This window comes from Cydia pomonella, chromosome 3 (assembly GCF_033807575.1).
Source record: "Cydia pomonella isolate Wapato2018A chromosome 3, ilCydPomo1, whole genome shotgun sequence".
NCBI lineage: Eukaryota > Metazoa > Arthropoda > Insecta > Lepidoptera > Tortricidae > Cydia > Cydia pomonella.
Genome location: NC_084705.1, coordinates 5,979,714 through 6,002,346, shown reverse-complemented (window position 1 = coordinate 6,002,346; position 22,633 = coordinate 5,979,714). Strand labels below are relative to the sequence as shown.

Here is a 22,633-nt window from a genome sequence, read left to right as displayed (position 1 = left end):
TATATGCTCTTTGGGCGACACTATTGTTTGTTTGGGTTCATGATCTCATTAAATTTTTCAAATAATTTGGAATTTAGACAAGGGATGCGTTTATACCACCTTGATAGAAGTTGAAATAGAAAACGCAAAATTTTAATCATACACCGTCTGTGTGCATTAAGGTGCAGTAGGTTCAGCGAGCCAAGTTTTTGAAAAGTCGTAGCGTGACTCTTTTTTAGATCACAGTAAATGTCAAAAAATATATTAGCATTCTTGAGGCCTTCCTGGAGGGACTCTATCGATTAAAATCCTGAGTTTTTGCCTTTCGCTTGATAGAAAAAATCACGAACATAGATCTAAAATGCAGTTTAAAAATGTGTAACTATTAATTTGGCGCAAAAGCTAAACATATTAAAATTACTTCTAAAAATTGGAAATATCATGTTTGAGAGAACTTATGGCCTTTAGTTTTGCACTTTATGGGAAAGGGCGCGTAGAAAAGAAAAATGTGCAAAATGCTGACATGTCAGTCTTTATATGTCGTATTAGAGATCCCTTTCTGTTATATTTGAATGTTTTATCATCGGATTCGTCCCAAATATTTCTGTGAGTGAATTCCTGCGAGCTCGGTATTGCGTTCAATGTCGGATGTCGGGAGTTTCTCTGACGCATTTAAACATCAAACATTTATTCAGAAAAGCCTTTTGAACCTTAATGTCAGTATATAGAATCGAAAAGTGACAATCCTTCAAATTCCGTGACTGTACATTGTTTAGGTGTTTACTTGTCGTGTGAACCCGAATTCTTAGAAAGCTACGAAACTACGAATACTTACCATGCACTGTATACCTATGTTGGTGTATTTAGTATTTATGTTTCCTAAGCAACAAGTGCAATAAATAACATATTTTGACAACAACTTATGTATTACTTATGTACTTATTATGGATTATGGTTTTTCATTTCCAAGTGTTAGTAATGGTTTTTAAATGCCATATTATTAGGAATTAAGTTTGTGTTTGCCGTTTTTATCATTGTATGGATTAATCTACTGATAACAGCCTGCAATGGTTTACTTAGTACGAATACTTATTTCAGTTTACGTACCTACTTTTCCAGTTTAGAACAACAGTGGTTCTAAATTAATGAAATTAAAATCGAGATTATTTAATTGTAGAAGTTCGCATTTGTATGCAATCCATTTGAATGGAAGCCTACCTATATTAAACCACGGAAAACTAATGATCAGCACCCCGGCAGTTTGCAGGCGGGATTAGCGTCGCCATAACGACAGATAACGCGTCGGCGGCGCTAAAACCCCGACACAATATTAGTTCAATTTAGCCCTCCGCGCGACTGAGGTTACGCCACACACTAAAGAGAACAGGAGTTTGTTAGTGTTATTGTTATTGTATCTAGTATTTGCAATATCTAACAGCTCACAAAAACCTATAACTAGTGGACTTAAATATATAATTAAAGTTTGTTAATGCAAGCGTTAAAAATTAATCCGTCTAGGGATGATGTAGTCGTAAAGATCAATAATGAACTTTCCAGTCCCCTGTCATGCCTAACTCATAACATTTGGAAGGCGGCAGGTACAGAATACATTTTGATTGCCAGGCGGTTTGAAAATCTCGCTGTTAGAAACATTCGAGTATCTACTCCTTTTCTCTATAGTTTTTTCCCGCGCGCGAACAAGATGTGGTTACGCATTGAACACCTGTATAAAAACAAATAAGGAGTGTACAGGTTTTTAAAGGGTCGGCAACGCGCATGTAATACCTCTGGTGTTGCAGGCGTCCATAGGCTACGGGGACTACTTACCATCAGGCGGGCCGTAAGCTTGTTTGCCACCGTCGTGGTATTAAAAAATATATATATTGTGTGTAAATGTTAATGCGTGGTGCCTTGTACCTTGATCTTAATATGTGGGCATGTGTTTAGCCTAGGCGTTGCTCAGACCTAGAACATATATCGGTCGAGAGTCTGGCCTAGGTCGTAAAGCGTTTGTGCGTACTAAGCCTGGCTATCCTTGCTTTGTGTTGAAAGTCACATTTTGCAAGCATTGAATGTACATATTATGATTTCAAAATCATTTGCTTTTAAGCTTTCATAAAGAAGCAGATGTAGGTACATGGTACTATAACTATTTAAAATTAAAACACTCTAAAATCAATTAGATAAAGGTAATTAGGTACAACAAGCAAATAAAAGAAAAATACACAACCCAAGACTTGTTGATTTTATATAAAGGTACGTATTCAATAAACTTGTTGGTCCAAGAATACGAATAAAACTGACTTTTTGAATAGAATGAGTACCTGAACATTTCAAATAATTTCGTAGGTATTCGGAACAAACGATTTTCGTCGACAGATCTGCGTTTGCTCTCGAATATTTCACTTTAAAAGCAGTTTTAATTAACTGTGTTACGTTCTTTCTGCTTCAAATTCTGTTTCACATTTTTTGCTTTTACATCGCTCTTCTAATTTAGGTATTCTCATTAAGTTTTATAAGCGTTGTTATAAATTCTGTCACATTTTTTTTCATATTCCACATGTCCAATTTCTTGATGCAATGTGTATTTGTATCTCACATTTTGCTTAATGAGAGAGTGAGTCAACATTTACTCTACACAATTAAGTATATAGAGTTTGTTTGCGTATGTTATGGTGTTATCAATATATAAACAATGAATAATAGGTTATAGTAGACACTGTACACCTGAGTACGTACCTAAAAAACCGGCCAAATGGGAGTCGGACTCGCTCACAGAGGGTTCCGTACAAACCTGTAGGTATATATTATTAAATGAAATAACTAAAAATTTACGGTTTTCGCAATTTTTCCTTTATCTGTGCTATAAGACGTTGCTTCGTACCAAACTTCAAGATTCTGAGTTCACGGGAAGTTACCCTGTACGTTTTGATTCCCTTGCGAGTGTCGAAAATTTGAGGTATAAACGGCTGTACTTTTGATCGCGTTGGCTTAGAAATTTGTTTTTTTTTTTTTCACAGCTCCAAGGGACAGTAGACCTGAGTATTTGATATAAATTCCAGCTTGATACCTCCACGCGTTCCTGAGAAAAAGGGTCTTGACAGACAGACAGACAGACGGACGGACGGACGGACGGACGGACAACAAAGTGATCCTATAGGGTTCCGTTTCTCTCTTTCGATGTACGGAACCCTAAAAACGAAATGATAGCCCCGGATAATGGTATACTTAATGATGATAATGAGAGCAATCAAAGTATATATTAATTTATATACCTACGTTCCGGTTTTTTTTTAGCAAAAGCAATTGATTATTAAGTAAGAGAACATTAAAAAGGGGTTAATCAATGGATGGAACTTTATATGCGATATTCGACGACGTGGAGTACGTTATGTTTGCCGACGACACGTGTGTAATAACAGCAGCCGATGATTTCGCAAGCTTGGAACTAAAACTGACTCAAACAATGCAAAGGATATCTGATTGGTTTACTGCTAATGGGATGCTTTTGAATGTCGATAAGACAAACATAATGTACTTCCAATTAAAGAGAAATGTAAACGCTCGGATTGGGATTGTTTTGAATGATATTACGATACCGCAAGTACACGAAGTCAAATACTTAGGTTTTGTAATCGATTCGGGACTAACGTGGGCACCTCATATAGATGCCGCGTGTAAACGTCTCGCTTCTGCGTGCTTCGCGTTGTCTAGGCTAACTAACAGTCTTTCTGAGGAAAACCTAAGGAAAGCCTACTATGGTTACTTCCATTCTATATTAATATACGGTGTAGATCTATGGGGTACTGCTGCGGATCGTGAGAGGCTATTTAAATTACAAAAGCGTGCCCTCCGCATTATGATTAGAAAACCACTCGACCATCCGGCTAAAGAACTGTTTAAAAAATGGAAAATACTTACGTTACCTAGTGTGTACATAATAGAAGTATGCAAATACGTGAGACAAAATCTTGATCAGATCCCTACTCATAGCCAACTCCGAGGTAGCGCAGGCGTAATCAGTTGGTCGTGCCCGCGTGTCGCCTCGTGAAAACCAGGAAGTCTATGCATATAATGGGAATCAGACTGTACAACATACTGGACGATGAAATAAAGCAAGCTTCTAGCGATGCAATATTTCTCCGCAAACTAAAAGCTGTACTACTAGAAATGGCTTGCTATACCATTGACGAGTTTTTCGATGGCCACGGGTCATTGGCTCAATCGTGTACCTACTAAACTATATAGGAGTATATTAATATCTCGTTGTATTGTATTGTAATATTTTTAATACATGAGTATAGTAAGTACGTAATACATGCCTGCTATATTTTATATTCACCTCGTCCTTCTATTGCCATTTCAAAAAAAACATTGATTAGGCAGTACTCGTTTATAATCCAAGTCACACTTGCACAATCGAAGTGGTTTACAATCAATTAAACAAGTGGAGGAATGCAACCGACGAATGGTTGCTAGTTGCTAGGCCGGGCCCACTCCGAATTACTTTTACTTGATACGTCATCGGTACTATTGAGATTTTAGACTATATTCACTTCAATAATTTGTACAATAAGAGTGCTGATTTATTTGTATAGCTAACCACTAGAATTCAGAGCGATGAAAACGGATATACTTTACATCGAATATCGACAACCAGTGGTCCAGTAATTGAAACAAGGAATTAAATAAAAATCAATATTGTATTGTCTTGTATCAATATTGTCATAGTACTTACTATGTGTTTACTATGGCTCTATGGCGTACTTAGTGTTTACTATTGCTCTGAACTGGTATTAATTAATGTAATTATAGTGAGTTTTGGTTGTCACCTGACGATATATAATTTGAACTGACCCTTTCTATTACTATTGAATTTAGGTATCTTTGTCTAGGTATCCTTCTGAGGTTGTTGAAGTCTTTTATTTTTAAAATGAGTATAAAATATATTATAGAGCTCTTAACAATTCAATGTAGGCCATAGCAAAACCATTGTGTCGTCACTGCGTATGGCTGTGTCGAACAATATTGCTCATTCATACGCAAATTACGTCATAGCCGCCGTAATTTAATATCCCCTCACTATGGGTTTATTGCGAGCGTATTTTCAGGCGCTTTATCCTCAAATGATGTGCCTACTTTTTGCGTTCTCTCTTACTGAAACGCTGCAAAAACTTATGATCTTGACCTTTAGTTAAACTAAAAAACAAATTACCTATCGCTGATGCTTTTTTGTTTCTTGATTGAACATTGACCAATGTTGATGCCTTTAATTATTGAACTTTGGTGAAAATGACAGAATTGCATTAAATTAATCTGATATATTTTATTACAAAATTGATTGTATAGCAGTAACCGACTATCACTAGGGTCTACGCAAGTCTATTGTTAAATTTAAGACAAATCTTTACGCGGTCGTAAAGCTCGGAGGGTGGGCAATTAATGAGAGTTCACTTCCACTTTAACTTCCGTAAGTCGCCGTCTTTTCTCGCCATTTCAACATAATTGCTTTATTTCTCAACAAACCTCTTAAACTTTATAATTCATTCATCAGGGGTTGTTTGATCTATCTATTCATTTACATTTTATCTAAAATTAATCATAATCATTATGGGGCACTTAAGTACTGTATCTGGTTTATAATTAATATCTATCGACAGATTGGACAGCGCCTTGTCAATCTTAATTAAATGTAATGGTATTTGGTAGAGCAATGAAATACTGTACGTTTAATTAATCCGACATAGTCAAGATTTTTTAATAAATAAATGTACTCGTATCTATACGTACCTATTCTGTTCATAACAATGAAAAGGACGTAGAGCTTGCAAGCAAGCTGCTGCAAAATATAATGAGAGGGAATATGACAACAAGCTCCAATTTTAATATCCTCGTCAATAAGTATTATCCATAACCGCTGTCCTGAACATAAGTCAGTAACCTACTTATCGATCGCGGCGTTGGCTGCATTTCTAATAAATTCCTAATAATATAGGCCGGGACTAAAGCTTGTAGTTCTATTCCTTCAGCAACACTCCACTAGACACTCGTCTCTGATGTTTACTGACAGAAAATACGGGAAAAACAATAATAAATTTAGTTATATTTAACGGGCTGTGAATGTTAATCAACGTATGTTTCCTGTTCATTTTTTACATGTGATCGTTAAGCGCCGTTTTATGAGGGATTTCAGAATCAAGGTACAAGATCTTGTCGTTAACAAATTACGAGCCCCGGGATTGTATTAGCGAAGGATTGTTTGTTGTGACAATAAAACGGATTAGAGAAAACGCGGGCCGAGTTCCTGCGCGGTAACGCCGCGTGCCATATGCAAAGGGTGTTTGGACCTACTGTGTAGTGCGAACTTGTGAAGTTCTCGTCCACACCATCAAGAGCCGGCCGTTCAAGGGGCTGGTGGTGGTGGGGCAGGTCATGGAGCGCGAATGGTGGCAGCTGACGCCGCGGCGCGAGCTGTGTGCGCTGCCCGAGTGCCTGGCCGCCGTGGACTCTAGGGTGCGTGCCCATTACAGTCGCCTCACACGCCTTACTTATCACTACTGTTTAGAGTTAGACCAAGATAAGTCTGTAACGATTTTGATAGCACACGCAGTGCAATGTTATTTATACGTCATAATTTCATAGAAGTTTGACGTTTAAAATAACACTTGCACTGCGTGTGCTATCAAAATGGTTGCAGACTTATCTTGGTCTGACTCTGTGGCCGTAAAGGGATCGCGCACGATACTGTGTATAAGTACAGTCAAAGAATTTAATTTCGCGTATTCACGCATTTTCGGTACCTACTTGTAACAAACACAATCAATATGATTGCCGCTGTGACAAGGTACGAAAAAATGGTACTGAAATTAAAGTCCTTGACCGTACCGCGGCTTGTGGAATTGCATGGACACATTATGAATGAATTAATTTATGGAGTGGCCTAGCACTTTTGCATCTGAGTGTTACCTATACTTTGCTTCACTTAGAAAGATTATTATTTACACATTATAAATCATAATATGTTTAATGAACATACATTTTGAGTATAATTAAATCTACGATTGCATTCGAAAGGCATATTGATATCACCATTAATATTCAGTATTGATGATAAGTAACGTGCCTAGTGTACCTAGGTTAATAGATGGTTAAATAAATTTGCTACTAACAGCTACATTATGTTGTAAAATAGAGTGAATAAATGTATTAAACCATAGCCACTGAGCCACTTTGTGCAAATAAAAGGAATTGAATACCTTCCATAGCCCTGAGATTACTTTTAACAGACAGATAGACGCCAGCAGTCGTAATGCGAACTTATTAGACAAGATAGATACATACTACAAGTATTCAATCATTTTTCATATTGGGAAAACCCCACGATTTTCCCGTTTCCATTTACACTATTTTGATTTACACAGGATCTGGATATACTCGTATTCATTTGATGCCAGAGAAATTCTGAGAAATCTGATTCTGAGATTCTGAGAAATTCTGTGGGACTTAGTCAGATTGTGTAATAATGTCCTATAATATTTATTTATTTTATTTTTTATTTATCCTATAATCCACGAACGTCACTCGGGTATAAACATTTCAATATCTAATTATCCCACTTCAACATTCAATTACTGATTTAGGTACGTTGATTCGTACTTAGTTTGTCATGATATCGATATATTTCGATCATTTCCAGTTATTACACAATAGTTTAGATGGGCGTGGGACCGACGCGTCTAAACAAATCAATTTGTATTTCTTAATTACATTTCCATTTAAGCTCATATTCAATTTATTCCGTGTTTTACATTAGGTAATTCAATTTTCCATGACGCGTGTACACCTAGGTGCCGAGTGAGAGGTAACTTAACGCGATTAATATCAGCCATTCGAGTTTAGCTCTTACCTAGTCGACATAAGGTCTTTGATGTTAATTAAGTCCATAGTACATGAAGTATAACGACCTCTTCGCATTTGGTCGTGACGTTACAGCCGCGCCTCCGGCGGCTTGTGTTCATTCAATAAAATTAAAGTCATAATTTATAATTAATTTTCATTTCAGACTCTATACTGACAGGGTTAGAGTCGTTATTGTAGGATTGTGTGTAAGTATTGTGGCTCTAGAAAAGGTATGCCTTAGATTTATATTCGGTGCAACGATAGCGAAACTTGAAAGAAATAAAGTAACATTGGTAACTTAGTCTGCTTAAGAATGCGAATAAATTACCAGGAACCAGGTAAGCGTTCTCTTTGATCGAAATGAAATTGCGTCATTATTGAATCATAGCGATTTTCGCTTTGAGGTCTGTAAAATGAAGTGAAATATTTAAAATTGCTTTCGTTAAGTATAATACTCTGTTTTGTTTTACTCTTCAACCAATATCTAGTTTAATTTATTATTGTACTTTACGCGTAGAGAGGTGGGTATATTAATTTGTTGGTACGATGTTTATGATGGCCGGATTTAGGGATACTTTTTGGGCCATTTGGACAATTTCGAATTGAAATTAAATCTAACAGTTCTTAAGTAGGTGCAACCTGCAGTTGGATTTGTACAGGTTAAGTATTATCAACTAAAATGTACAAGCAGGTATTATATCGATTTATCAATTCCATCGCCGCGTACGACAGACATACATTTTTATGATGACCGGTCAAAGTCCCGCCGTGACACGCGAACAGGCGATAGTGGGAATTGACGTGATTTTATTCACACATTATCCAAACAAATTAACTCTTGAACGCGGTTATAACAAAAACGGACTCTATTTCTTTGGTTTAAGCACTGTGCAGGCGACATAATTAAATGTGCGGGTTAAAGCAAGAGTGCTGAAGGTCGACAGCGGTCACCTTCACCGCACAGCTGACTGTTATCAAACGGTGCGAACTCGTTTCCGGGGTCATTTATACACGCCGTACCAGACTCATTTTTCTTCATCCACTTGTCATTGTCAACATTGTCTCAACTTTGTTTTCCACGCGTGATTGGAGACTTATACCTATATAAAGACCTAGACGTTCTGTAGAGATAACCTTCTTACGCGGGACATGAGAGCTAATAGTGTTTAACGGCCAGGTCACGAGTTTTTCGCTATAGAGATAACTGATGATCAAATTACATATTAGTTAATTGTAGAAACAGATAAATGTTATCTAACGTACCTATGCAAAACTTGGATTTTTTTAAAATAAAATATTTACGATGAGTTTTGAAAAGTTAACAAGGAGGTAGGCCAGAGTTTCATGTCACAATTATGGTACCTAATATAAGTGATAACATGGGCTCGTTCGTTCATTACAAATGGAATATGGATGATACTAGAAGTACCTACACTACATATTTATTGATGAGGTATGCAGGCCGCCGGTTACCGTACAAAGGTTTCTTCGATGCACATTATTTCAGTGTTAGCACACAATACATAAGTAGGTAGTTAACACTATAATGATTCGACTGTTACCGTGGGTACTTGTAATTTAATTGAGCAAAAATAAAGAATTCATGTTTATAAATCATACGAATTTATTTAACGTAGCTTATTGCTACCTCAGTAACATATTTAGCCAATAGTTTACAGATGCAGAGTATTTTTAGGCAAAAAGTTTGTCTTATGTATTTTCATGTATTATGAAATTTAGCAGATTTAAAGTAATTGTGGGCCTACAAGGAACTTCCTGCTCATGCAAAACTGACTGCTTGCAATAGTCGGAATGTAGATCTGCAGTTGTAATAAGGAAGTGGCCAGTTAATTCACGTACAATTCTAATATTCTCGCCTTCTGTAACTTCCTAGGTCTTTGCGTAGGCAATCATATGTGTTACCCTTCCTATAATTTAGGAAGTCATCGTAGATATGTAGGTACTTAGTACCCACATTATAGAGATGTAATATTCAATTGTACTTTTGCGATACTTTTGTCTAAATTACTAATTGCTGGATGCTAAACAATAAAACGAACGATTAGACCTCTAAATGTGCGATCTTGTGAATAATTGACAGATTCTGACAAGGAAATGCATAACTCACTATAGTAACTGGTGCTGCGTTCTAAGATGGCGTCGAAAAATGGCATGGAAATTAAATGATCTGAGGAAAATGTAGGATTCCACCGGGAAATTAGGACTTATGACTTTTTTAGAATGTAGATATATTCGATACCCATGTTGTTTGCTAACAATCGACCGCTTTGTCTTTTGTTTCCGAACGTCCACTTAAGCGACATTGTTTTCGTCGAACAAGGTCTTCAGCAAAGGCGCTTGATAGGTAAATATATAACTGAAAGTATAATTACAGAATCCACCAATGTGGGTTTGAGCCAATAGAACACCTCATCCATCTTATAATGCGCCATTCTATATAGGTATTATATATTTTGAGGATCTCTGAAACGGCTCTAACGATTTCGATGATTTTTGCTATATGGGGGTTTTTGGGGGCGAAAAATCGATCAGCTAGGTCTCATCTATGGGAAAAAGCACATTTTTATGTGTGTATATGCTTTCCGAGCAAAGCTCGGTGTCCCAGATAGGTATTTAGTCACAATGAAAGAACCTGCATAACAATTCTTTAATTTTAAATTGTCGTGACTGTGATAGTGACTAAAATACGTGATTGAAACCGTAAAACAATTAGATATTCAGTTCACAAATCAAAGAATCGGCTAAAAATGCTAAAATTGTTAAACATAAAGTTACATAAGTAATTATATCGATCCATCTATCTGATTTTGTAACCCATCTCTTCTTTAATAGTTGAATGGATAAGTATATTAAGTAAGTATATAGCCATATAGGTAACCTATATATAGGTTATTATTGGATTAAAGTATTCTAGCATCCATCAGAAACCCGGACGCGAACGTGTCCATTGTAGAATACCAGAAATTTCATTCGTATTCTATTTATAGCTCTGCATCTCGCGAATCAACATTTGAAAATTTCGTACCGACGGCATTCTTGTTAAATTTGAATAACCCTGTTGAGTTACATTACATCAATAACTTACTCGTAAAATATGCCCATACGAACTCGAGAGACACATTATTAGATAAGAATTCAAAGTAGTTCTCCAGTCTTGATCGTCTACCTTAAGTACAAGTTTCACATTTTGAATACGTAAAATGTTTTATTCAACAGGGCTTGGCGTTCACGATCGAGGAGCGCCAGATGCTGGGCATCCACGGGCTGTTGCCAGCACGTGTAAAGAGTCAGGAGGAACAGGTGCAGCTCTGCAAGCTCTCCATCGACCGCTATGAAGAGCCCTTGAACAAGTATATCTACCTCATGGGACTCTTGGTGAGTAACTGATGAGTAGTCATTTTATTACAAGCTCCGGAACAAGATGACTATGAAAAATTGTGTTTATTTTATGTTCTCGAAAGTCAAGGGCATTAACTGGCGCCAATCTAAGCGCCCTTTAACCTAATTTGACATGAATGGAAAATTAGAACCTTAAACAGGATGTGTTTTTATAACATTTGAAGCTAATATGGTCATTTAGAATAAATATGGATGGACCTATATTGATGTATCTTTACTAGTCAGAAAGTTAGTCGAAATATGACGTGTGACTTACAGAGTTGAGCATAGCGACAGACTATCTGGGTGCGTAGACAATAAGATGCCAATCGTTAAGGCTCCGTAGCGAAAGCGGTCTCTGTCGCACTAATATGGACGAGTCGCACCAAGATAGAGAGATATACTTACGCAACGCTACGGAGCGTGAACGATTGGCATCTTGTCTGCGCACCCAGGAAAAGTATGGTACCTAATTAATATAAAAAAATCCTAATTTTATCTATACATACAAAACTCTCAGAAAAATTATTTAAGTGTGTATCTATTTATGTAGGACGTTTATCGTATACTTATGCTGCAGTGATAAGTAAAATGAACCTTACTGATAATGGGTTTTCTGCAGGACCGCAACGAGCATCTGTTCTACCGCTTTATCGGCGAGAATGTGGCGGAGATGATGCCCATAGTATACACGCCCACCGTGGGGCTAGCCTGCCAGAAGTACGGGCTCATCTACCGTCGCCCGCGTGGGCTGTTCATCACCATCCACGACAAGGGACATGTCTACGATATCCTTAAAAATTGGTGAGTGTTACTTGTCGTTTTGATTCCCGTATTGTACACCTCACGGTGGGCCTAGCCTGCCAGAAGTACAGGCTCATCTATCGCCGTCCATGCGGTCTCTTCATCACCACGTTACGGAACATGTTTACATCCTCAAGAACTGCTGAGGTCACTTATTGTTTTGGTGCCTGTATTGTACCTACACCTTACGGTAGCGCTAGCCTGCCAGAAATACGGCCTAATCTGCCGCCGCTGTGCAGGCTGATCATCACCACCCACGGCAAGGGACAAGTCTACGACATCTTCAAGAACTGGTGAGTGTTACTTATTGATTGGTGCCTATTCTGTGCACGGCTACGGTGGGCTGGCCTGCCAGAAGGACGGAATTCTCTACCGTTGCTCGCGCGGGCTATTCATCACCTCACCATCCTTGATGAACACGTCTAAAGTATGATAAGATGTATGATATCCTCCAGCATTGGTCAGTGTTGTGTGGTTGTGTTGTTATTACTAGTACTGTGCTCAATATATAAGTATAATATTGTTACTTTAAATTACTTACCTAGTTTATTGACAGGTTGAGCATGTTCGAAAATCATATTGAATTTTACTGTCGATTCTGTTTTTTATGGCGGAGCCATGATGGAATTAGTGAGTGATATCCACAGATAATGAAGCTTAATGTTGCGAGACGGGAAATTACATTATTTTGTTTAATTAAATAATGGAATTTCGAGCATGGGATGCCAGATCCTGATTTAATAACTTGTGACGGTTTTCTTCTTATTTCGACCTTCGATATCGCTCACGCTTATTGGTGCATGTGAAACGGAATGAAGTGAAAGCCGTGCGTGAGATGTGCGCCAGTCGCCAAGACGATCATCGAAGTCGTGTCAAAACCATATCAAATTGCTAAACTAGAATCGAACTCCTGTTTTGTTTTAAACCGTTGCAATCATGAATCTCTTAGAACCAAGGAAAAATCTATCAGTGAGGTCAGAAGGAAATCGTATTTACTTCAACATTTTGCCTGAATAACATTTTGTTAAATTGTCTATTGTTACTTCGGATTTTTCTGGCCCATTAAATAATTCTAATTTGAAAGAAAATACGTCTTTAAGAAATCCCATTTATTCTTAATAGGCCTGTTAACTGGCACTGGATACCTACATAAATTCTTCGTGATTTTATTTCTACTCGTGGTGTAACTGATATTTTTCCTACTCTAATATATAGGTACCTATTATGTAGAACCTTTGTTGTGACGCTGTTCTTATAACTGCTAAATATAAAAGTAGGTGGACTCACGAATAGTGAAAGAGTGCGTGTATATAAAACATTGGTACTTTGTGTTTTAGGCCTGAAACGGACGTCCGCGCGATCGTGGTGACGGACGGCGAGCGCATCCTGGGCCTGGGCGACCTGGGCGCGTGCGGCATGGGCATCCCCGTCGGCAAGCTGTCGCTCTACACCGCGCTGGCCGGCATCAAGCCGCACCAGTGCCTGCCCATCACGCTAGGTCAGTACTATCAAAGAGAATTTGAAATAGAGGTAGATTGTCAAAGAAAATTTTGTAGCCATAGTAAATTTACTGCCATCTTTCGTTTCGACACATGATTATAAATTTTAGAACGCCATTTGACTTTGATCCTTATTCTTTGACTGATATAATTATGTTAAATTTGTTAAATATCAAAAAGTGGCGCCATCTTACCGGGCATCGGCTAAAGGTTGTGGCGCAATCGCTCGAAACGATGCCGCCGTACTTTTGGCCATGGATCTATTAGATGGCGCCACTTTATGATATTTAATAAATTTAATATATATCTATAAAATGATATATTCATGATCACGTGAAAATTTATTACTTGCTTATAAATGCCTTCAGTATATTATGTAGACATATCTATGTAAATCGTTCTAGGCAAATATTTAATTATTTGCATTTGAAAACGAAAACATTGGTCACGGGTAATTTACGGCTCGAGATTTAAAGGCCGTGATTAATCAGCAGGCATTACTAATTATACTCCGATTATCCGTGTCAAAGTAAACATGTTTTCGGTTTCATTCAGCCATTACCAGACGCAGATCGGCTATTTGAATGTCGACCGAGTCATTGGCACGCCCCAGGGAGTTTAATCGTGACATAATAGGGCGCGCGGCATCGAGTGCGCCTTTTGTAAACCAACATACCCAAACCCCATACACGTGCCTACAGTTTGCTGAAACATAATGCGCCACTAACCATATTCCTTCCTGGGCCAATAAATTAGGCAAGAAAAACCCCAAAGTATACAAGTATCAGACTGCAGCTAAGCACAGGCTAAAGTTTAACAACATCAAATAATGAAATATGTTTCCAGACGTGGGCACTAACACCCAGTCGCTCCTGGACGACCCGCTGTACATCGGGCTGCGACACAAGCGCGTCCGAGGCGCCACCTACGACGAGTTCATCGACGAGTTCATGTGCGCGGTGGTGCGCCGCTTCGGACAGAACTGCCTCATCCAGTTCGAGGACTTCGCTAATGCTAACGCTTTCAGGCTGCTCGAGAAGTACCGGGGAAAGTAAGTGTCTAAGTTTGCATTGTTTGGTTTCAGGTTCGAAGTAGTGCGTCGCTTTGGGCCAATTTGATCGATCTAATTCGTACTTTCCCAACGTAAAAGCTTGATTGCTTGAGAAGTACGGTGGCGAGCGACTTTAGTTTTGATTAGTACTTCATTTTGGCATGCCACTAAAATCATGTTAACCAAAAGCGAACTTACGTACCTACCCTTTTATAGGTTAAATGGAACGGTTTTATAGACAAACTAAAAAAATATGTATATGAGGACGTGTTATTGCATAGAAAATTAGTATTTAAAGTGTTGTATGAATCTTTGTCTGTAAGAATCTTTGATTTGTGTCAAGTATATACTCCACTTGAGCATTGTAATTTTTATCATATAAAATAAAATTATTTCTAAGAAGCATAACATAATACAAACAGAGTGACTTTAATGAAGTCATTCTCAGAACAATGGAACACATCATAAGGGTAGCAAGTTGATTAAGCGTGCGTGTGGGTCTCGTCCAAGGCGCTTCGTGCAAGCGGCCGGCGCGCGCGGCCCGGTCCGGTTTGAATATATAGGACGCTAGAACAAGCTCCCGCCTAACCTTCAACTACCATACCTAACACAAACAAACTTGGGTACATAAGGGGATAAAACGGGTAAACACCATAATATTTTAGATATAGGGAGCGTGCATAAACTGTAGGAGGCAGCACGGGAGCCGTCAGATTTTTGGCGCGAGGCGTAAATGTGATGTTTATTGTTCCGATGTAGTCCAAAAGATGGCAGAACCTACTATGCACAAGAAAACAAGTGACGTGTAAATGTACATGTGTATGGTTCCGATTCAGGCCACAAGATGGCAGACCCTCCAACGCGCACGGTCCCTATATTTAAAAACCTCACGAACTTACTTTGTATACGCTCCAGCATACATTTGTTTTGGTTTCATTCGGGCTCCCGATACTAAGCGTTCATTTCCATATGGCTTTTTACACAATGCAATGGTAAACTAATGTTAATACTTCGTTGAATATATGTATAGTCAAGGTTTGTTAATAAATAAAATGGTAATTGATGACATGTACACGTTAAATGTAGTGACATCACAAACGACATCTTGGTACTTTGGGCTGCAATAAAATAAAGCTATTGATGAATTTCGTCAGGTTCTGCACTTTCAACGACGACATTCAAGGCACCGCGGCGGTGGCGGTGGCCGGGCTGCTGGCCAGCTTAAGGCTCACCGGCACCAAGCTGTCGGCGAACACCATTGTCTTCCAGGGCGCCGGCGAGGTGAGCGTCATAGATTCATATATATTTTTACGTATTCGTGAGAATGCCTCCAGTTCCCATAATTTACTCTACTAAACAAAAAAATTGCCTTCGGTATGCACTTTGACCCCAATTTAGGGTTTTGTCTTTTCTTTTGTTGAACTCAAATGACTGACAAGTCCTTTAGAATGAGGCGATTTGACCGTGAAACAATTATGGTCCAATCTTCCAGGCCCTAAACCTAGCTGTCACGGCGATATTTTTGTTTATCTTTATAAATTGGAACGCGGAAGGAACTTTAGTTTAAACAATTTTTGTAATGGTTTTCCAGGCTGCTCTCGGCATCGCGGAGCTATGCGTGATGGCGATGAAGGCGGAGGGCACGAGCGACGCGGATGCGCGCGCGCGCATCTGGATGGTGGACTCCAAGGGCCTCATCGTCAAGAACCGGCCCGAAGGTGGCCTGAACCATCACAAGGAGAAGTTCGCACAAAATCGTCCAACCATCAAGACACTTGCCGAAGTCGTTGAAACTGCCAAGCCTACAGTGCTTATCGGTAAGATTAATTCAGTCATTTTCAGTACAACAAGGCTTAATTTTGATCTGGATGGTCAAGGAGCTCATCGTCAATAACCAACTCGGAGTCGAATTCACATCACCGTCTCAAAAGAAGTTCAGGACCATTACTAAAAATACTAAATGCCTTGATGAATAGTATGATTTGCCTTTCACGTACTTGTGCATGTGCACAGTTCAGGAATTATCTTCACATTTAGGTGATTTGGAAAATTTTATTAGTCATAGGTATTTTAAAATGTTAAGTATTCCTTATTGTAATGTATGGTGCTTACAGGTGCGGCTGCGATTGGCGGAGCGTTCACGCCGGCCATCCTCCAGCGCATGGGCGAGTTCAACGACAAGCCGGTCATCTTCGCGCTGTCCAACCCCACCAGCAAGGCCGAGTGCACTGCCGAAGCCGCTTACTCCAACACTGGCGTAAGTTTATTGTTCACGTTGGATTTGTGTCTGTGTTCTCATCGCATCAAACTCTACGACAAGCCGATCATCTTCGCAGTTACACCAGAAGGTTTAATGCCGAAACCTAAGTCAAGTACTTTCCTAACTAATCTTTGACCCACCTTGCTTTCATGCGAGAAATGAGTACATATTGTTAAAGGATCAACAATATGTACTCATTTCTGCGAAGTTCAGTACCTATAACAACTGATATAGGAATATTGATCGTTATACTTAGTCTCGCACTGTGCCGAGAAAGGTTGCCATTTCAAGTATTTGATATATATTTATCTCCGTTTTCGGCTTATTTCACTAAATAATCTGCAAGTTACATCATTCTGGACTCTTCAATAAAGTAAACGAGGCACAATTAACTGAACTCTGAAATGAAATTATTAAAACTTTGATTAAAAGTAATTGTAAATAATGTCAAACGATCTTGATTTTCCTGAGGATCAAATGTCTATATGGGACTCATGGCATTTAAGCAACACAAAGATTAGAAATGAGAGTTAAAGTCTGAGGCTCGCACTCGACGATTGAAACGCCTCTAACAAAATGATAATGTGATGTGACGTCACATTATATAAGTCTAACCTAAATGTATGGAAGATCAAGGAAATTGCCATTTTGACCCTGAAATATTGCGTTTATGTGTATATTAGTTGTCATACAATTTATTTTTCAATAAAATGTAAGGAATTGAATGGTACCATTTTTTTTCTATTTTTGAAAGACAAAAAAAAAACTTTTTTTAAGACTTTGGAGCCTTGTGTTTTTTTATAATCTTAATATATTTTTTTAAATACCACTTTTTATAATGGATGGCTCATTTTCTATCCATTTAACTAAATTTTGATATAATATATATTTAACACGTGTCAAGTACCCAATTGTAATACCCAGGACCGCGCGATCTTCGCGTCGGGCTCGCCGTTCCCCGAGTACCGCGCCAAGGACGGGCGCGCGCTGCGGCCCGGGCAGGGCAACAACTCCTACATCTTCCCCGGCCTCGCGCTCGGCATCATCTGCGCCGGCCTCATCGACATCAGCGAGGACTTCATGCTGCTGGCGGCCGAGGTACCTCTTACCCTGTCACACATACCTATTCCTTTACTTCCATTTCTTAGTCTTTGGTAACTGGGGAAAATAATCCCAAGTCTTTGAATTCTTAAGGTACCGATACCGAACAGAATTTTTTAGGCCTTTTTGGTTTGGTGTTTGGTTACCTAATGAAGAGGAAAATATGATCCAAAGGTTACCTGGGGTACAACGTTTTACTTTTCTCGTTTCCCGGGCACTAATAACGCATTATTGGTGTTAAAGGTAAAATAATTAACCATGTGTCAATCATGCGTGATATTGTGTGCCTTCTTAGTCACACAATTGGCTAGACAAGTACTTACCTACTGACATCCCCGAAAGGTGTACTTTGAGTGTACTGTGTCGTAACAGCAAATATGTTGCAGTCCCTGGCGGAGATCGTGTCGGACGAGGACCTGGCGCACGGCGGGCTGTACCCGCCGCTACAGAACATTCAAGAATGCTCCATCAAGATCGCTAAAAAGATCGTTGAGCATGCCTACAAGACTGGTGAGTCCTACTATATATGAGGAGTATTTTAAAAAGGGCTTTCATATAGAAATAAACCCTTTTGAAAAGACTCTTCAAATTATTTATAAAAACACAACATAACATAACATTCTATAAAGACCTGCTGGACCGGAAGAGGTGCAAGAGCACCAAACACTTAAGAGCTAGAACAAGCTAACTCTGCAGCGGGTTTGATAATATAAAGCGTGAAAATCTTATCACAAACGGCAAATATCTATGAAATTTGTCACTTAAAATAACACTTCCCCAGTCTGTGCTATCAAATACGTTGCAGTGTTAGCTTCGTCTAAATCTAGTTAGGTATTGAGTTTACCAACTTACGATTCCATAAGTTGCCGAACGGATCCCAATTATTGTAAATAGATCTTATTTGGAAAAAATGTATGAGATATTGAAACGATTTCCAGTTTGCTGAGAATTAATTACTCAAGACGCTTTTTTGGATCATTTTTGATTGGCCTGTATCTGTAGATAATAAAAATAAAAATCACTAAGCCTTAAGCCCGCCCTCATTAGGGGAATCGTGTATTCTAAGAAAACAATTAATTTGTGTATAATTCCTAAGTTTTTGATCTATATGATACTGATATAGTTTTATATTGACATAGTTTTATATTACTTTTGACTTTATCACCTAAACGGAAAAATGTGACCCATTTGCCGTTTAGTTGATAAAGCACAAAATAAGCAATATAAAACTACGTGACAAAGACCAAAAGTTGAGGAATCAGCAGGATAACAATATTATTATACTGATTTATACATAAATTAATAGGTTTATTAAAAAACACAATTACCTTAATGAGGACGCCACTAGACTTGCGACGCAGTTGTAAACTAGACTAGATTACTTAAGCTAAAGTTATTACTTCACATGTTAAGTTTTTTTAATATTTACCTCCTAGTTCTAGCGTCTTAAGTACTTTCTAGACTTATTTTTTACAATAATGGTACTAGTCACCTGTTCTAATTCCACCTCGCCTCGGCGGAGGGTCAACGTCACATCTATTTTCGGGCGTCATGACGAATTATGTTTTGAGGACACATCTGTCGTGGTGCAAATCCGTGCCAAAATGTCAATTATAAATGGCCAAAGAAAACATACCTGTGATTTGTAATGAATTTGTCTGCAGTTTTTCTATATCCAGATTTCGATGAATATTATTGGCATTCCTCATCTTTATAAATAAGTTCCGAAATAGTTGCCAAATCTCGGAAAAAAGATGGAAATAGATTTATCTCGTTTATTAACCCATCTGATTCACTACGCAGGTACGAAGATGTAAATATCATGAGGAATGTCCTATTTATTTAAGAGTACTTTCAATCAGTATTTTACCAACGTATCTAACGGTGATTTCTAGATATGTTCCATTCAATACTTATATTTATTTTGCGCTTCTAATTGCACTACAGGCTCTACTTCATTCTCTTTTCCTTTCGAAATTAGTAATCCCATTCAAAGAGAATGAATTTTTGTTCCCATCTGACTGTCCCTACTATTCTGCCATCTTTGTTTATTCCTTCCACTTTGCATGTATATGAGTTGCCAGAAACTGCTTTAATCCACGTCCCCTTCGGCCTTTCCCCTCCTTTTCCAGAGATATTTTTTTAAATATTTTTATCATGCACAGGCAAAGCGACAGTGCAGCCGCAGCCGGTGGACACGGAGGCGTTCATCCGCGCGCAGATGTACGACGTGCGGTACGGCAACGCCGTGCCGCCCGTGTACTCGTGGCCCACAGAGCCGCGCGTCGACGTCGTCTAGCCTCGCACCAACCCGGCGGTCACGAATCACTAACTAACCTTCTATTTCACTAAGCACATAAGGTTCACTGTGTTTATGTAAATATATATTCTTTTGCGCGGAAAGTTCTAAGTATAATATAAAGATCGTATTTAGGAGGTAAATTAGTGACTAGTGATTTATCGTCAGTACACCTTAAAGTCGCTTATGTCAAATATTTTCCAAATAAGTATATATCACAATGGTAAAATTTATGTAAATGTTAATTGCGGCGACTTTAAGATATGTATAAAATTTTGTGCAATGGGACGCCTTTCTCATCCCAAGCTACAATAAACATGAAAGCAGTTTGCAATCTGTGATGCAACGTATATATTTATATAAACTTAAGTTAAAATTTCTAGAAGAAATATCTAATATGAACTTTGAAACACAAGTTAAAAAAACTTAGGTTAAGTGCATTTACGTGCCGAGTAGGCACTTTTGAGAAAATTGTTAGTGCTTTGTTATACGAGTTGTTAGTGCTTTGTTTTACAAGGGGGCAAGGATTGTATTTAACCGCTCGTGCTAATATTGATACCCGAGCAAGCGAAGATTCTAAAAGTGCAATCTTGAACGTTGCGATGGTTTCAAGGAACGAGGGTTAAACAAACTTTGCCTCCGAGTGAAACATACAAATTTCCACCACACCAACGCGAGTATGATATATACCAAAAAATCAAACCCGAATGAATGTAATAAAAAAATATTCTACCAGCTAACATAAGGAAACAACTCAAACTTTGCATCTGATTACTTTGCCCCACATGTGGATAAAATGCAACTTTCTCATTAGTTTTAAAACAATCAAGAGGGCTTTTACCAGTTGGTGTGGTGAAAATTAAATTATCCATGAACTCACTACTGTAGAAAAAAAGATAACAAAAATAAGGCTTTCTATTTCCAGTAGAGCCAGCGTTCAATATGACAAATGCCTTTTCTGACATCAGCGAATATTATGTGGTCGTTACATTTATCATTCCAAAATATTCTTGGCGGTGTTTAAATATTTTCGTACCTAGTTATTTATGATTATATGACATGAGTATATGACACTATTGTTTTCTGTTAGAGACAAAAATTTTGTTGAAATTATTTAGATGTATGATTATTTATTTACCTAACATTAGACTGCATTCCATCTAACTGGAAATGTTTCCAATCAAAACGTTAACTCTTGTATTTTATTGTTTTAGTATCTCGCAAGTAGTTCTAGGTCGATGGATTCCAGTCGTCGTTTATATGTACTTAAAGATTTCAATCATTTGCCGATGATATTTACGGTTATGTCGAACTATCTTCGAACAAAGATTTCTATTAGTTATAAAACTTTATAACTTATAATTGGTGTTTATGTTGGAAGTTACCCGGATCTAAATTGTGGTTCATAATATTTTTTATATGAGGTAGATTTTATAATGGCTCAGGTTTTAGCTCCGTTCCTTTTGTATACGCCGAGATAAAACTAAGCAGACGCTTGTGTGGATGCTACACGGCATTAACGAGGTATTTATAATAAAAATTAATAAATTCATGAAATGTTCCATAATCTTTTATTAATAAAAAAATCGCAATTATATTTAAGTATATTTTTAATCTGGAATTTATATCCTCCCGACGGGGACTTGCAAACGAGTAAGCTTTATTGTAGAAGAGATGTGAAGTCTAAAAGCGTGTGCGTGTTGTAATATACACCTTATGAGATGGTACACCGCTTGCACGACGAGTGTGTACGTGCGTACACGTCTACGCATAGATGGGTTGGATTTAAATGTACTGTAGGCTTAGCATAAAATTGGCACGACCGTATCCCGCGGCGAGACCAGGGTTTAGACTAACCGTCTTTTTTTAACGAATACTGTCACGCCAATCATGTGCTAGCCCGGCTGGAACAGTTATCAAAATCTTTTACAATTAAGCTTGGCTAATATATCCTATATTAACCACCAAAACAATTTTATTGTTAACGGGGAAATAAAATGTCTCTCACGAATTATTTTACTTTTCTGTAACTCTTAATTCGCCACGGATCTTACAGTGACCAAAGTGCGGTAGTACCTCTGAATGCTTGTAACGTTTATTTTTAACCTTTTGAACGCCAAGAACGCCTAGTTGTCTCTACCTACACCTAGTTGTGTTGTCACTAGTCGTGCCCACAGCGCCAAGGATAACTAGAAGTGTTATGGCGGACGCTGCCAAAGTAACCTTTTCACTTTCAGGTAAGGTTTATATTAGCTCGCTTACGACCGGGATCTTGGAGTTTATGATATGACATAAATCGTTCCAAGGGCTAAATAAATTTTGAAGGTTATGGTGCTACAGTA

General features: G+C 38.2%; 1 protein-coding gene across 2 annotated transcripts in view; it reads left to right on the top strand.

Moving 5' to 3' along the window:
• LOC133515905 (NADP-dependent malic enzyme) overlaps positions 1–21,852 on the top strand; it is a 49,677-nt gene extending 27,825 nt beyond the window's left edge. For both annotated transcript variants that reach the window (XM_061848551.1, XM_061848550.1), the window contains exons 3-12: positions 11,116–11,274; positions 11,900–12,081; positions 13,419–13,579; positions 14,427–14,631; positions 15,786–15,912; positions 16,223–16,448; positions 16,746–16,888; positions 17,816–17,989; positions 18,379–18,502; positions 20,158–21,852. In XM_061848551.1, coding sequence (XP_061704535.1) covers positions 11,116–11,274; positions 11,900–12,081; positions 13,419–13,579; positions 14,427–14,631; positions 15,786–15,912; positions 16,223–16,448; positions 16,746–16,888; positions 17,816–17,989; positions 18,379–18,502; positions 20,158–20,291 — 1,635 coding nt within the window. In that variant the 3' untranslated portion in view covers positions 20,292–21,852. The remainder of the gene's footprint in view (positions 1–11,115; positions 11,275–11,899; positions 12,082–13,418; positions 13,580–14,426; positions 14,632–15,785; positions 15,913–16,222; positions 16,449–16,745; positions 16,889–17,815; positions 17,990–18,378; positions 18,503–20,157) is intronic.
• The last annotated feature ends 781 nt before the right edge of the window (positions 21,853–22,633 follow it).